At 33.7% G+C, this 18,121-nt stretch overlaps 1 protein-coding gene across 9 annotated transcripts in view; it reads right to left on the bottom strand.

The window, feature by feature from the left end:
- The window catches only part of CSPP1 (centrosome and spindle pole associated protein 1), a 109,445-nt gene that overhangs the window by 33,566 nt on the left and 57,758 nt on the right, over nucleotides 1-18,121 (bottom strand). For all 9 annotated transcript variants that reach the window (XM_043483475.1, XM_043483478.1, XM_043483470.1 and 6 more), the window contains 4 exons: nucleotides 10,812-10,941; nucleotides 8,849-8,996; nucleotides 4,932-5,084; nucleotides 1,528-1,640 (listed from right to left, as the gene is read on the bottom strand). In XM_043483475.1, coding sequence (XP_043339410.1) covers nucleotides 1,528-1,640; nucleotides 4,932-5,084; nucleotides 8,849-8,996; nucleotides 10,812-10,941 — 544 coding nt within the window. The remainder of the gene's footprint in view (nucleotides 1-1,527; nucleotides 1,641-4,931; nucleotides 5,085-8,848; nucleotides 8,997-10,811; nucleotides 10,942-18,121) is intronic.

Raw genomic sequence — 18,121 nt, 5'->3', positions numbered from 1 at the left:
GGTTTCTTGCCCACAGTAATAGATATAATTGTCATCTGAGTTAAATTCACCCATTCCAGTCCATCTTAGTTCGCTGATTCCTAGAATGTCGATGTTCACTCTTGCCGTCTCCTGTTTGACCACTTCCAATTTGCCTTGATTCATGGACCTAACATTCCAAGTTCCTATGCAATATTGCTCTTTACAGCATCGAACCTTGCTTCTATCACCAGTCCCATCCACAACTGGGTGTTGCTTTTGCTTTGGCTCCATCCTTTCATTCTTTTTGGAGTTATTTCTCCACTGATCTTCAGTAGCATATTGGGCAGCTACTGACCTGGGGAGTTCATCTTTCAGTGTCCTATCTTTTTGCCTTTTCATACTGTTCATGGGGTTCTCAAGGTAAGAATACTGAAGTGGTCTGTCATTCCCTTCTCCAGTGGACCACATTCTGTCAGACCTCTCCACCATGACCCATCCCTCTTGGGTGGCCCCACATGGCATGGCTTAGTTTCATTGAGTTAGACAAGACTGTGGTCCATGTGATCAGATTGGCTAGTTGTCTGTGACCCATGCTTCAAGTCCTTTAAATCCACCCAAAATACGTCAACAGTATTGCCAGATCAATTATCCTTAAGATCATATCCATTATGTCACTGCCTTATTTATGAGTCCATAATAATTAGGATCAGAAAGATGGCATATTTGAGTAGCCTCTCTTTAAGAAGAATTTAAGAGGCTGGGATCAGACTGGATAGCCTTAAGTGTGAGAGTAAGGAATATGGACATTTTATTTAGAAAAACTACTGACAGATTTTAAATAAAGAAAAAAAGCATGAGAAATTATATCAAAGGAAGATTAACCTGGCCAAAGGATTAATCTGACACTGGGTTGTAAGTGGGTATGGAAGGGGGGATGATAAGAAGAGAAAATATTGTGAGCCCACTATGGGCAGCTGTCTCATTCACCTCAGGCTCCATTCTAAGGGTGGACACAGTATGAGAGTTCAAATAATCCATTTGCTTAATAAACACCTGATGCTCAAGTGTCTTCCTCTGGGCACTTCTAGTGTTTTAAATGCAATTTGCTTACACATATAAATGAAGCAAATAAATACAAAATGTGAGAGTATTTTTAATATTTACCTACAAACTAAACAACTGAGTCAAGAATATAAAATCATTTAGAAAAAAACTATTTCTATTAACACATAAACATCTAGAAAGATTCATTTTATGCCTAATATGTGAACATTTTAAGAGTTTCAGTTTTAGAAATTCCAACACTAACACTTAATGATTTAACAAAATTTAAAAAAGATTACGTCAACTGGTATACCTAACATGTCTCCTTATTCCTTTTTCATATATACATAAAACAGTATAATAATATAAATTAAATAATATAATTTCTATCTGATATGAATTAGATATTTTAGATAACTGCATGACATTTTAGAATTTATTCTTTATATTGTGGATAAAATCTTTGCAAATTTATTAAAACTTTTATGAAACCTTGAAATAATGATCAAATAAGCATTTCACCTGAAAACGAAGAAAGTTCTTGTATAATTCCTGCTGCTTAATCTGAAGTTCAGTTGGAGGCTCACTAAAAATATTTCCCCGAGCAAAAGGAGAGCTCTGTGTTTGCATATGACCTTGAAAGGGAAATTTTTCAAAAACATACCATTAGCCAGTGCTTAAAAACATAAAGGTTAAAGAATAAAGACTTTGCTAAATAAATTCAAATTTTGAAAAAATGCACTAAATATGGAAGCCCAGAGGCTAAACTTGGAAGACGACTAAGATTAGAATCTTAAGACCAGATGAAAAGAGAGGGGAAAAATGGTGAAACTAAAATAAAATTAATACACAGTTGAAAAATCATAATATAGCTATATCTGAAAGTCATCAAGGAAACATAAAAGTTAGTAACCTAAGCAACTCTCACTGCAGCAAAGGCTTTAAAATAAAATTTACACAAAGGAAAAAAAGCACACATTTAAGTTCTTATGTATGATGTAAATATCCTTTTCTTAAGAACACTGCTTAATTACACATTAAAATGTATTATGTATACACATAAAAAATATTTCTAAAATTGCTTTTTAAAAAATCAGTGGATTCCTATCCATGGTTTAAAACACAGATTAGAAAATAAGCTCTAAAAACATTTTTAATTTTTACAAAATTAAAATGACTTTTAATCACTGCAATACTTTTTACTTAAAAATTATATCAGATTAATGAGATATAAGTTTGAAGATTAAAAATATGCTATATATATGTTATCTATAAATAGTACTAAACATTCTGGGAAAGGAAAAATATTATTTTATAAAAGCAGCCTGGAAAATAATTATACCCCAGCAGTCTTTTGAATGCAGAAAAAAACTGTATGCAAATTTAAGGCTCACATAACTTTTTTATATCATTTTATATTTATATAAAAATATACCATTTTTTAGTTTCCTTATACCATCAATCTAAAGCATTTATTTCTCTCACTCATATAGTGGTTGTAAGCCAACTGCTTTGCAGTTGAGCTGTCATTTAGATCTCTTTTTCTTTTCATTTAAATTTACTAATCCTTGAATAGATCAGCAGAAAGGCAAATCAATACCTAAACATTAAAATCTTAGGTTATGGTGGAAAAACTGATCAGGAAAACAAAACTGAGACGTTTGTTTCACATTGAGATCTGTCAAATTCTAAACCTTTGAGGCAATTAGAGAAGAATTACTATTAGAGACAGGCAAGATAAGTTCTTTTAAACATAAAAACATTATAAAAACAAACCCAAAGGGAAAGACATGCTCTAAACAAAGGAAATGAAAATGCATTCAGGCATCATAATAAGCAAAAAAATAAATTTAATCCAAAGTAGTATGAACTTTATAAACATGATTTTTCATCCAAAAACCATGAAGTAAAAGAAAAACAACAAACATTAAGAAGAGCTTTTAAAACAGGCCTAATGAAGGCAAAATATTAGAGGATAGTGAATCTCAAGTATATATTAAGATATTCAACTTCCAGGCATATTTGAGCTCCCTTAAGGCCTTTAAAATACTACATGTCACATATGTATGTTGTATGTGTGCACACATGTATACACACATATACATACACTCCTACACATACATGATGGCACAGCAACAAATTAGGTGATTCTCAATAGTTTTTTTGCATTCAGAAAGTATTTTAGATTAATTCTTAGGAAATGAAAGTTAATTGAGGGAATTTCAATGCACAAAAATGGGGAATTTAAACATTTTATGATTTCTTAAACTAGAGCATCCTGACCACATCCTGGCCACAACATTAGCAGCAAAACCCTTGTGTTAGATACAATAAAAATAGATGACAAATTCTGCTGTGCATATTCAATCATCAAGGTTGTGCTCTTTTGGGGGAAAGAGTCATGGAAACTTTCTATTTTTCCTGTGTTTTTGCTTGGTAAGCAAAGCTAGATGCCTGACGTGTTATTACTATGAAAGACAAAAGTTCTAAGCTAAGAGGGAACTATGTACAAACAATACAGGAGGTGGAAGAGAAGAGTAGAGAAGGGGTCTGTACCACTGATCTCAATACAGACTACTCCAGAAGCAGCAGCCAATGAAGAGAAAAATAATGGCAATCAGAAAGAAGCAAAAATTCTCTAAAATAAAATGAAAAGGTGTTATGATGTACAAAGAAATAAACAAAATAAGTTTACTTTGACTTCTGGTCACATTACCCATTTATTTACAGTAAATGCTCTGTGCTTTCTCAAAAATTTTAATTTTAGACAAGAACACTGCATTAAAAAGTCCTTTCAAAATATCCCTGACTGATCATACTGTCTTTTAAAAAAATTTTTTAATGTTTAATACATATGACTTATTGGCCAAACAGGTAGACTAAATGGTGAGCTCTGATTTGAATTACTAGCCTTGCATCTTTCAAGCCTTTGATGGTAGCACTAATTTCTGCAGCCTTTTGGAACACTTCAAGAGATGTACTGTAGGTTGTTTCCGTAAACAGCCTTTATTACTGTTTAATCTCTAATTACAAGAAAATACTTTCCTACTTTGATCCACAGTAGATTTTTACACAGTGAATCTAGTTTTGATTTTTGGACTACTAAAAGTAGAATTTTTGATGAAATTATTAATTTGGCTCTCATTCTGAGTCCTTAATAATTCAATTTGCTGTAAATAAATGGTTATTTTTATAGGCATCAAAATACAGTATAGGGTGATATATTCTTTAAACTTCACTTGAATTCTAAATATGTAACATATTTTCACATATACTTGATAAAGAAAGATGATTACAAATTTTCCTGGCAAGTCATAAGATACTGAATAATCTTCAATTTACAGAATCTTTAATTAAAGGACCCTGTTTAATACCAAACCAAAGGTATATGCTTATGAAAGGGAGATGTGACCAGAAGTCAAAGTAAATTATTTACTTCTTTGTACACTGTGGCTTATAAGGGAGGGCAGATGTTTATAAAACAAACAAAAAATGAATTTCACTGTATAATTTATCATACAACATCTGGTATGTTCTCACTAATTTAAACTAATTCTTATGGGTGTAAGAACCAAATTCTGTATGGGTTTTAAAAAAAAAAAGAAAACTATTTTATTTTAAGAAATGTCCTTCCCACTAGCAAAATGAAGCTGTTAGCAGCAGCTAAAGTATATATAAGAACTAATAAAGCTGAGAAGAAATACACAGTATAATATTAAGGAGCAAAATATAGTTTATTCATTTTTTCAAAATACGTACATAGAAAAGTTATTGTAAATAGCATAAATAATGTGTTATGCTTTCTGACTCAGAATAACCAACGTCTCAAAATCTTAATAAGAACTTTGTTGGAGAACAGAAGAGAAATGCTACTAAACAATTTTAGAAATGTAAAAAAAAATATATATATATATATGATTAAAAACCTGAGTTTTTATTTGCAGCATCTTCTTGGTTCTCAGCATTTGAAGTGGCTAAATTTTGGTCTAGAGATACAACAGCCCTTTTATCTTCATATGTTCTTGCATCTGGGTTATGGTAGGCATCTATATTTTGTCTGTGCATCCTATTCAAATCAGCTGAGAGGGAAAAAATAAGCCATTTATTTCAATAAACATATTTCTATAATTAATATGCTTAATACATTTTCTTAAAGTAAAGAAATGAAGAGAACCAACAGGACCAGAACTGGAATAATTAAACAGTATCTTGGTACCCTGAAAACAGAAACAAGATTATCAAAACTTGTAAGAAATTTTTTCAAAAATGTTACAAGATAAATTCAAAATTAGTAGAGAACTTAGAGTGTATATTTTTTGACAACCCATAAAAACCATATTTATATGTAGTTTCCTTAGAACTTTGACTATCTAAATATAGAACAAATAGTAGCAATTCAAAACTAGTCACAGTGAAATCTACCCAACATCATTAGTATTCCTAATGAAAAAATATCATGTGGAGTGGAGTTTTTAAACATATTCTTAAGTTTTTTATAATATAAACATTCCTTAAAAGATGGAGCTCTATTCCCCTCCTCTGGAGTGTGGATTACTTCTTATGAAAAGGATTCTGCACAATGACAGTATAAAACTTTTGAGGCTACTTCATAAAAGACATTATGTTTCCATCTTGCTAGATCTATCGGTTCACTCACTTCGAAGAAAACCAGCTACCATTCCATAAGGAACACTCAAAGGAGCTCTACGGGGAAGTCCACATGGCAAGGAACTGAGGCCTCCTGAGTCATGTGAGGGAGCCACAGAGAAAACAGACTCTCCAGTCCCAATCAAGCCTTTGAACGACTTATAGCCCTGACTGACATATTAAAAGGGTGAATTCTATCGTATGCAAATTGTCTCTCAATAAATCACATAAAACCAAACATAAATCTAACTGGGGCATATATAATACATTAAAAAATTTAAATACCTAATCAAATATACATGAAGCAATCTTGCTATTAATCAATTAGAACTATGAGATATTTTTACTATCTTTCAAACTGGTTAAGTATTTTTAATTTTTTTTTTTTACTTTTTCTCTTGGTGTACAATTTTTAAAAATTTTAATACAGAGTCAAGTAACATCACCATAATCAGGAACTGGGACAGTCCCATCACCCCCCAAAAATTCCATAGTTACTCCCTGTCCTCAGCCATAATCTTGGTACCAGTGATTCGTTTTCCATTTCTATAGTTCTGTTATTTTGAGAATATATATGTATGTAAAAGGGCTTCTTTCCCTTAGGTCTTCTCTTTGGAGTCTCCCAAATTGTTCTGTGAATCAACAGTTCATTCTTTAACTGCTAAGTAGCATCCCATCATATGAATGTACCACAGTTTATCCATTCACTCACCGTAGAATATACTCGGTTTTTTCTTTATGGGAACTTTAAAAAAGAACTGAGAATGGAAACAGCTGTTAAATGTATTACAAATAATCAAAATGAGAGGTACTTACTCTTAAAGGGTTGACACTATGTTAAAATTGTATGCGTAACAGATTTTGATATTTTATTAATAACTACCTTACAAAGAGCTCTTTCTGAGAGCTAAGAATACGGTGAACATTCATTTCTTTAATTTCTTTGTAATAAAAGATGAAAGATGAAACAGGAGTAATTAGAAAAGCCAGCAGCTGAATTAGAGTCATCCAACATAATCCCTGTTATACGGTCTTGGCCATCTCATGAAGTAAAGGAAAACACTGATTTTTACTACATATTGGGAATATAATAGGAAAATGAGGTTCCCTCTCTTTCTCTCAAATGTAACAGCTAAATACAAAACACTCTTCAAGTTTACTTGCTTTGAAAATACCATTAAAAAAGAGTTCCACTGCATTTGATAAAATAGCACACCTTTTTTATTTCATGGCATAACTGAAGCATTAAATAAGCAAACTAAACATTACCATTAAAAATAAAAACTTCAGAAAGGTTTGCTCCATCCCTGTTAGGTCAAGCAGTTCTAAAACAATATACTATAATTCAATAACAAACACTTATCCTACTCACTTCCACCAATTAAACACATATAGGACACTATAATTATATTGTCTGAACTGGAAATAATCTTTGAGGCAAGCTGGAAACTTCTAGGAAATTATTCCAGTGTTTCCCAAAGTTTCTGTTACATAAGCACTTCCTTCATGGTAACTATTATGCTTCTATCGATTCATAATTTAAATTTATTACAGCAAAGACTGGGTAGATGGTTATCAATTTTATGTCCTCTGCCTGGGTATAAAGAAACCCTTCCGGCCTCCCAAGAAGTTACTTTAGAACCTTATAACTAGGTTTGAACAACTGAACAAAGACAAAAGTGATATTTCTCCACCTTTAGGTCAGGCACCATCAAAATTCTCAACTTGTTCTCCCATCCTCTGGATCACGTCTGTGCAGCTAGAAATGAAAGACTCCAAAATGGTAAGAGTGACACTGGAAGAGGCAGATTCCCAAGTCACCTCTTGGAGGAGAATCACTCAAACAGCATCGGAATGCAGTTTAAGTGAGAATAACTTACACTGCCTTAAGCCTGTGAGAAATGGGAGTTCTTTGTTAGACCACTTTTCGTTTAAATGCCTTTACTTTCAAAGGAAATGTTACAGTACCATCCATAAATGGAAAACCAGTAATATATTTTTTTCTAGTAATATATATATATTTTTAATATATATTCAAATAAACATTTAACTTCAAACATTAGAAATGTTAACAATGGATCACCTAATATCATCTTATTTATAAACAGAATAAGAGTTCTTCTAACCTTCAAAATTGTGAAGAAAGTATGAGGTGAATATAGGAAAGGAATAAATCCATCGGAGAAGAAAAGAGTTACCTCATTAATCTAAGTGGGCCTCAAATACATCTTTTTTAAAAAGCCATCTTAACAGTGAACCAAAGGCATAGCCATTAAGAACTCTAGTAACTCAATAACCCCCAATATCTCTGACTGCGTCACTCAGTTATCCCTACAACAAAGCATAAACCTGAAGAACATCAAATTTACTTTGTATCACTCTAATGGGTTTTCTAATTATTCATTTCCCATTTCTAATTAAATGATTTTTAAAAACATGTTATCTTTCTCTGCTTTTATTCTAAGCTAATTGAAGACCATCCCAACATATATAACAAGTTGCAAAAAGTCTCTTTTCAAAGTGCCCATTGTGTGATTTCTAGATGAAACATTTTTAAGAATACATAATTAAAAGATAAATCAATATAATTCTGCAATCTGCCAAACATTTCTGAGGCCAGGTTTTTGTCAGGAGTTCCTGCATTGTGTGAGCATATGGCATACATGAATTAAACATAACATTCCACAACTACATCAGATCACTTAAGACACCTTTATTAGTTTAAAAATAGTGCAGTAAGGATTTTATTATTTTTACTAGAAAACTTTAAAAAATTCGAACTACTAGTTTGGGTAAAAACTTGCTAACTAACAAACTTTTCTCTGCAATTGAGTTATTATCATTAGAGGGTGAAAAATTTGTAATAATAATAAATGAAGACAGGCTTTTTAACATGCTATCATGTTTACTATCAAAATACTTCCTCTGCATCAAGCTGTATAAAAAGAGACCTTTCCTTACAGATTATGATTCCCACTTCTTTCTACTCCCCATTCTTAAAAAGTTAAACTTAGTTTCTTTTAAAAACAACAAATCAGGGACTTCCCTGGTTGTTCAGTGGCTAGGACTCTGTGCTCCCACTGCAGGGGGCCAGGTTCAACCCCTGATCAGGGTACTGGATCCCACATGCTGCAACTAAGACCTGATGCAGCCAAATAAATAAAATATTCTTAAAAAATCAATAGAAATAACATACTTATCAGATTTCCTTTGTCATCTCTCAGAGGAGCACCACCTCCACCTTTCCCCCAGGGGTTATAACTTCTCATTTCAGCTTCTAATTTGGCTTCATATACTTCTTTTTCTTCACGTTCTTTCTTTCTTCTTTCTTGTCTTTCTTGAATCTTAACAACATTAAGAAACATTTATAATAACTGATAACTGCTAACAAGTACTCTGATACAAAAAATTAGTTTTAAGATCAGAGTTTATTTTTCTTATTAGAAAACTAGACTTTTTCCCAGTATACTTTATTATAAATTTAATATCACAAATATATGTAAAAGCAATTAAAAAACACTTTGGTAGCTGGAATACATAGCTGCTACTCCCTCACATCCTGTCACTTGAGCCCTTTCCAGCCACTGGTGCCACTTGGACTAAAGCAACTTCATCTTCCCAACCCCCCAGCTTCTACCTGAGCTATTCTCTCCCTAACCTCACCATTTTCATGGGGTCCAACAGACTCTCCCTACCTTTATTTTCTTCATCTACCCTTTCATGGTACCTGGCCAGCCATAAACTACTCACCACATCTCTGAGACCTTGGCCAACTACTCCCTACCCATCACCAGACCTACTCTACCTTGGGCAAACTCCATTCCCAAAGTTCAAAGATACTGAAGGTTCAAAGCTCTCTAGAGAATGCCAAGCTATTTAAGTACACTTTATGAAAGCACATAAAACAGTCTTATCATCACCAAGTGTAAGCAATAGGGTTGGTCTTTAAAGATATATAAATAGGCAATGAATAAAGATCTACATTTTGGAAAGTTACTTTCAAAATCATTACCATATGCAAGGCAAATTTAAGTAACTACTCCAGGAAGGTCAAGGAAGTCATCACATATAAACTATTTAGGTTTAGGAAATCTGGTTCTGTCAGTGGTGTTTTTAATATGCTCATTTGAAAACAGATCAATACAGTCTCTTGTTTGTAGATTCCTAACACAAAAAAATATGTTGGTAATTCTGTAATTTTTAAAAAGCCCACTTTTCAAGGAGGTTGCCCAATGTAGAAAACAGAACAAAAATCTGAGCTTTAGAAGAAATCCAGTGGAATTTTGTAGAAGGGTACCTCAGGTGAATATATATACCTAGAGTTCCAGGGACCTCTCTGGAGAAGATATAACTATTCCCCCCAAAATCCACATATTTGATACAGTTATGCCTAAGCAAACTCTCTCCAAATATTACAAACCACAACAGAATGTCATCCTCTTCCCTAAGTGTTCTACCTCTGTTTTCCCTATCCTTAAGAGTTCATAGCTTCATCCTCCTCTTAGATTACAACACTCAGAATCATCTTACAGCCCTGTTCTTTCCTCAGTCCCTATATTTAGGTCCTATTAATGAAACCCCAGAACTGTCTCTTCCGACGTCCTGTCCATCTTCCCCACCTGGTGCAGGACCTTGTCACTTCCTGGCTAGACTACCTAACAGTTTCTCCAGCACATCTCCTTCCCAACTGTCCACATCACAACCAGATATCTTCCTAAAAGCCACATCTGCTCACATCAATTATAATATTTCTTTCACTCTTTGGCTTAAGATTTCCTCCCTTTGGCTGTCGATAGATAACAAGATGAAATTGAAAACCCCTTACTTGCTATCTTCCACAGTCCAGTATAATCTAACACTCCAGCCCCTTCTCCAGCCCCAATTCCATTTCCTGAATACACCAGGAATTTCATATTTATTCACTGTATAACATGCAACTCAAAAGTCATCAACCATGCGAAGCCATCCTAAAAGCCGAGGCAATTACTCTCCCTATCCAATGCATTCCAGCCTGTCTATATCAAACTTTATCACAATTAATGATAAATAAATGGAATTCTTTCTCCTCAGCCACACTCTGAGTTTTAAAGGGCCACTGTACTAACACATAAGATGTTTAACATTACATGAATGAACAAATGAAAAAAATGAATGGATACCTGCTGCTGCAAAGCTTCCTGGTAAGACTGAAGTGATTGTTTTGAAGGCTTTGGTTTATCTTCAAAAAATAATCCTGAATTTATTGCTCGATTACTTGTAATTTTGAGCTCATTCTGTCCAACTGTACTCCTACATCAAATATACAATTAATAATCTAAATCAATTTGTGACAAAACAAGGAGAAGATGCAACACTTCTTTGAAATAGCATGGCATATAAGCACATTTAAAATAGAGAAATGGCAACCTACTTCAGTATTCTTGCTTGGGCAATCCCATGACAGAGGAGCCTGGTGGGCTACAGTCCATGGGGCCACAGAGTCAGACATGATAAAGCGACTAACACACACACAAAATAGAGAAATTCTTTCTTTATAGTTCAAAGAGAAATTTGTCAGTAAATGACCCCTATCTCTGCTTTCAAAATTAATGGAACTTTCAAATTTACTGAATCTACTTCCTAATCTAGGTGGCAGTTATATGCAAGTAAAACTTTCACATACAAATAAAAACACTTGTGATAATTCATCAAGCAATATACACATGACTTATGCACTTCTCTGAATGCAGTGGAAGTCCCTCAAGTAATATCATAACTAATGATTCACTTAAAAAATTTACTCCAAAATAAAGTAATAACTTCCTAGTCATTTTAAGAATAAAACAAAAAATTATAGTAAAAAGTCCGACTATCCCAAATAAAATTTATTTCACTGAGTCATAGATTTTATTAATGGCATTGATGGTATAAGACTAATAAAATCCCCAAAACCTTGCCCTGTTTATGGAGGCCTGGGATGGGAATTGTGTCAAAGATGAGAGGTTCCAACTGCTGGGTAAAGTTACAGCAATGATTCCGTAGTAATTGAAGGCCCCTTCTACCCTTCCTTTTTTTATTTTTCTTTTCCCCTGGTAATCCAGGGCTTGTACTTAGAAATTACGCATACAGAACTCACCAAACTCAAAGTAAAAAGGCTCAGAGATCCATATCTATACACATCATAGTCAATGTGCCCAAAGAAAAAGAGAAGAACCGCAAAAGCAGCAAGAAAACAAAAATCATATACAAGGGATCTTCAGTAAGATTAACAGCTCATCAGAAATCCTATGAAGGCCAGTAGGCAAGGAAATGACATATTCAGAGAGATTATGGGGGGAAAAAAAAAAGTCAACCAAGAATTCTATATCCAGGGAAACTATGCTTCAAAAGTAAAAGTGAAATTAGAACATTATTAAATAAAACTCAGAGCAGACATCACTAACTGACCTATAAGAAATAGCAAATAATGCACTTCCGGTTGAAATAAAAAGCACTTGGCAGTAACCGGAGTAAACACAAAGAAATAAAGAACACCAGTTAACAGTAACTACACAGGTAAAGGTTTAAGATATTACAAATATGCTTTTATTTGCAGCTATAGTCTCTGATTTAAAGGACAACTACATAAAGGAAAGAAGGAACAGTTAAAAACTATTGATGAGCTTAAATATATAACTTTGTATGCACTTTGTATGCAACAGTGACATCAAGAAGGGAAGGAATGGCATTATACTGGAGAAACGTTTTACATATTATGGAAATTAAACTGGTGTTAATATGAACTCAGTTCTTTTAAATTAAAAACATAAATTTCAGTCTGCAAGGAAACCACAAAGAAAATGAAATACAAATTATACTAAAAGAAGCAAGAGAATTAAAATGGAATGCTATATTTAACACTAAGAAAAGCATTACTGGAACCAAAAAAGGAATCTTTTATATTGATAAGGGTCAACTTATCAGTAAGATATAATGATTGTGAGCATATGTACACATAGCTACAGAGATTCAAAACACAGGAAACAAAAACTGACAAAACCAAAGATACAAATAAATCAAAAATAATAACTGGAGACTTCAATACACTACTTCTAATAATAAACAACTGCCCAGGAGCTCAATAAGGAAATAGAGAAAAACACTATAAACCAACTATATCTAAGTCATATTGATAGAACTATCCACCCAACAACAGGAAAATGCTAATTTTTCTCAAGTGCATATGAAACATTCTACAGCACAGATCACATGTTATAAGCCTCAATTATAAAATAAACCTTAATAAATTTAAAAAAAAATAAAATATATTCTCTAACTGCAATGCTTCTGCGATGTCACTTCAGTTGTGTCCGACTCTGTGCGACCCCATAAATGGTAGCCCACCAGGCTCCTTTGTCCCTGAGATTCTCTAGGCAAGAATATTGGAGTAGGTTGCCATTTCCTTCTCCACTAACTGCAATGGAATTATATTAAACCTCTATTAAAAATTTCCACAATCATATGGAAATTAAACAACACACTCCAAACTAACAAATGGATCAATGAACAAATCAAATGAAAAACTGAAAAATAATGAAATGAGTGAAAACAAAAAGATAATGTATAAAATTTAAGGAAGAAGCTAAAACAATAAGAGGAAAATTTACAGTTGTAATATATACATATTAAAAAAGAAGACACTATATCAATAACCTAAGCTTCCATCTTCAAAAACTAGAAAATATACGAACAAACTGAACCCAAAGGAAACAGAAAGAAGAAAATAAAAAGAAAAAAGAAGAAATAATATGAAATGGAGACTAAAAGCACAACAGAGAAAATCAACTAGACCAAGAGCTGATTCATTAACAAGATCAACAAGACTGACAAATGTTTAGTCAAAATTTACAATAACAAGACTAAAATTATTGAAATAAAAAAATAAGAAACATTACTACTGACCTTATAAAAATAAAACCGATTGTAAGGGAATACTAAGAACAACTATATGCCAATACATTAGATTATCTTGACGAAGTGGACAAATTTCTAGAAAGACACAAACTATCAAAACTGGTGCAAGAAAAAAATTTTAAATATGAATTAACCAATGACAAGGGAAGAAATTAAATTAGTAATCAGGAAATTATCCATAAAGAAAAGATGAGGGTAAACTGGATTCCTGGTGAATTCTACTCACTGAAAAAATTAACAATGCTTCGCACAACACACTCTTCAAAGTAATAAAAAATGGAAGAGCACATACAACTATTAGGCCAGTATCATCCTGATACCAAAATCAGACTTCAAAAGAAAACAAAAACCAAAGACCAGTATCACTCATGAATACAGAGACAAAAGTCCTCAACAAAAAACTAATAAACTGCAAAATCCAGCAAGATATGAAAAGGACTGTACTCCCTGACCATGTGAGATTTACCATAGGAATGCAAGTTGATTTAATATATTTGAATCCAATAACTATATCCCCACCATACTAACAGAATGAAGAACAAAAACCACAGGATATCTCAATAAACGCAGAAAAAGCATTTCACAAAATTCAATTTCCAACTCAGTAATATGTTGAAAGAACATGCCAAATACCCCTTCCTGATAAAAATAATCAACAAGGAATACAAGGGGACTTCCTCAAGCTAATAAAAGCGATGTGAAAAATCTGCAACAAACATCATACTTAATGGTTAAAGACTGAATGCCTTCCACCTAATAGCAGAATAAAATGAAAAGGCCCACTCTCATAATATTTATTCAACACTGCACTGGATGCTCTAGTCTGGGCAATTTAACAAGAAAAAGAAAAAGCATTAGATGGAAAGGAAGTAACCTCTACTAACTGATGACATAACTATATATACAGAAAAATGCTACAAAACCCACCAAAAACTGTTAGTAATGACAAAAAGAGTTCAGCAAAATTGCAGGATAAAAGAATTAATATACAAATTTAAACTGTATTTCTATAAACCAGTAACAAATAACATGAAAATGAAATTAAGAGAATATTCACAACACCATCGAAAAGTATTAAATATTTTAGAATATATTAAACAAGAGCTAGTCTAAAAACCACAAAACACTGTTGAAAGAAATTTTAAAATCTCAAATAAATTAAAAGACATCCACGCTCACAGACTGGAGACTTAATGTAGTTAAAATGTATAACTAAATTACAAAGACATAGAAAAATCTGAATAAACCTATAACTAATAAGGAGATTGACTCCCTAATCTAAAATCTCCTAAGAGAGTATAAAGCCCAGGATCTGACAGCTCTGACAGTGATTTCTACCAAACACTTAAAGAGCACCAGTCCTTCTTCAATTTTGCCAAAAACTTGAAAGAGGAGGAAACACATCCTGATTCATTCTAGGAGGCCAGCATTACCCTGATATCAAAGCAAGACAAAAACATTGCACAAAAAGAAAACTACAGACCAATATCCCTTATGACCACAGATGCAAAAATCCTCAATAAAATATTAGCAAGCCAAACTGAGCAGAATATTAAAAGGATTAAATACCATGGCCAAATGGGATTTACTCCTGGGATATAAGGATGGTTCTCCATATAAAAATCTATCAATAATTAGTAGATAATATTAACAGAATGACAGGGGAAAAAAACACAACCATCTCAATTGATAAGGAAAAAGAATTTAACAAAATTCAACAAACTTTCATGATAAAAACACACAACAAACTAGAAGTAGAAGGAAATCATCTTAATACAATAAGTGTCACATATGTAAAACCCAAAGTGAAGCTAAGAGTCAATGAAAGACCAAAAGCTCTTCCTCCAAGATCAGGAATAAGGCAAAGGTGCCTGCTTTCACAATTTCTACAAAATACAGTACTGGAACAATTAGGCAAGAAAAAGAATTTTTAAAGCAGCCAAACTGGAAAGAAAGAAAGGTAAAATTATGTTTGCAGACATGATATTATATTCAGAAAAGCCTAATGATTACATACACACACAGTTCAGTTCAGTCATTGAACCATGTCCAATTCTTTGCGACCCCATAGACTGCAGCACACCAGGCCTCCCTGTCCATCACCGACTCCCGGAGTTTACTCAAACTCATGTCCATTGAGTTGGTGATGCCATCCAACCATCTCATCCTCCGTCTTCCCCTTCTTCTCCCACCTTCAATCTTTCCCAGCATCAGGGTCTTTTCAAATGCATCAGTTCTTTGCATCAGGTGGCCAAAGTATTGGAGTTTCAGCTTCAGCATCAGTCCTTCCAATGTATACTCAGGACTGATCTCCTTTAGGATGGACTGGTTGGATCTCCTTGCTGTCCAAGGGACTCTCAAGAGTCTTCTCCACCACCGCAGTTCAAAAGCATCAATTTTTCTGCGCTCAGCTTTCTCTATAATCCAACTCTCGTATCCATACAGGACTACTGGAAAAACCACAGCTTTGACTAGACGGACCTTTGTTGGCAAGGTAATGTCTCTGCTTTTTAATATGCTGTCTAGGTTGGTCATAACTTTCCTTCCAAGGGGCAAGCGTCTTTTTTAATTTCATGGCTGCAGTCATCATCTGCAGTGATATTGGAGCCCCCCAAAATAAAGTCTCTCACTGTTTCCATTATTTCCCCATCTATTTGCCATGAAGTGATGGGACCAGATGCCATGATCTTTGTTTTCTGAATGTTGAGCTTTAGGCCTACTTTTTCATTCTCGTTTTTCACTTTCATCAAGAGGCTCTTTAGTTCTTCTTAGCTTTCTGCCATAAGGATGATGTCATCTGCATATCTGAGGTTATTGATATTTTTCCTGGCAATCTTGATTCCAGCTTGTGCTTCATCCAGCCCAGCGTTTTTCATGATGTACTCTGCATATAAGTTAAATAAGCAGGGTGACAACATACAGCCTTGACGTACTCCTTTTCCTATTTTGAACCAGTCTGTTGTTCCATGTCCAGTTCTAACTGTTTCTTCCTGACCTGCATACAGGTTTCTCAAGAGGCAGGTCAGGTGGTCTGGTATTCCCATCTCTTTCAGAATTTTCCACAGTTTGTTGTGGTCCACACTGTTAGTAAAATGAATTCAGCACAGTAGCAGAATACAAAGTCAACACAAAAAATCAGTTGCATGTCTACATACAAACAATAAGCAATCTGAAAAAGAAATTACAATAACAATTCTATTTATAATAGCATCAAAAAAATACAACTTAGGATTTAACTTGACCAAAGCAGTAAAAGACTTGTACAGTGAAAATTACAAAACACTGCTGTAAGAAATTAAAGAGGACATAAATAAATGGAAACACATCCTTTGTTCATGGATTGGGAAACTTACTATTGTTAAGATGTCAAAACTACCCAAAATGATCTACAGATTCAACATAAGCCCTATCAAAATCCAAAGACCTTTTTTGCCAAATTAGAAAAACTCTTCCCCAAATTTATATGGTATCTCAAGGGACTCCAAATAGCTAAATAAATTTTGAAACAAAACAAGCTAGAGGATTCCCATTTCTTGATTTCAAAACACAGTACAAAGCTGCAGTAGTCAAAATAGCACAGGACTGGCATATAGACAGATACAACAATTGAACAGAATAGAAAATTGAGAAATAAATTCACATATAAAGTCAAATGATTCTTGACAAGGGTACCAAGATCATACAATGTGGGATGGACAGTCGTTTCAATAAGTGGTGCTGTAAAAATGATACCCACATGCAAAGAATGAAACTGGACCATTACTTAACACTGTATACAAAAGGTAACTCAAAATCACAATCCTCAACGTAAAACCCAGAACTGCAATGCTGAGAAGAAAATGCAGGGCAAAAGGTTCACAACCCTGGATTTGGCAGGATTTGGATTTTTTAGATATGACACCAAACACAGGCAAGAAATGAAAAAACAGACAAACTGGACTTCACAAAAATTAAAACTGTGTATGAATCTATAGCATTGCTACATATCAACAGAGTAAAAAGATAATACCCAGAATGAGAGAAAACATTTGCAAATTATATATCTGATAAGGGATTCATATCCAGAGTATATAAAGACTCTTAAAAACATAACACCAAAAAAATAAAGTATCTGATTCAAAAATGAGCAAATAACTTGAAAAGACATTCTCCAAAGACAGACAAATGGCCAAAAAGCGGATGAAAAGATGTTCAACATCGATAATCACAGAGAAATGAAAATCAAAGACACAATGAGATCCATATCACCCCCATTAAGATGGCGACTAACGAAAAAACCAGTAACTGTCGGTGAGGATGTGTCAAGGTCAGAACCTTGTGCACAGCTAGGGGGGATATACAATAGGGTGGCTTCTGTAGAAAACAGTACAGGGGTTTTTCAAAATATTAAAAATAGAATGACCATATGATCCAGCACTCCACTTCTGAGTATACAACTAAGAACTGAGAGCGGAGTCTCAAACAGACAGCTGTACACCCATAGTCACGGCAGCCAGTTCACAACACTTAAATTGTAGAAGCAACCAAGTACTCATCA

Source organism: Cervus canadensis, chromosome 12 (genome assembly GCF_019320065.1).
Source record: "Cervus canadensis isolate Bull #8, Minnesota chromosome 12, ASM1932006v1, whole genome shotgun sequence".
Taxonomy (NCBI): Eukaryota; Metazoa; Chordata; class Mammalia; order Artiodactyla; family Cervidae; genus Cervus; species Cervus canadensis.
Note: the sequence above shows the minus strand (reverse complement) of the source record. Positions and strands in the feature narration are given on the sequence as shown.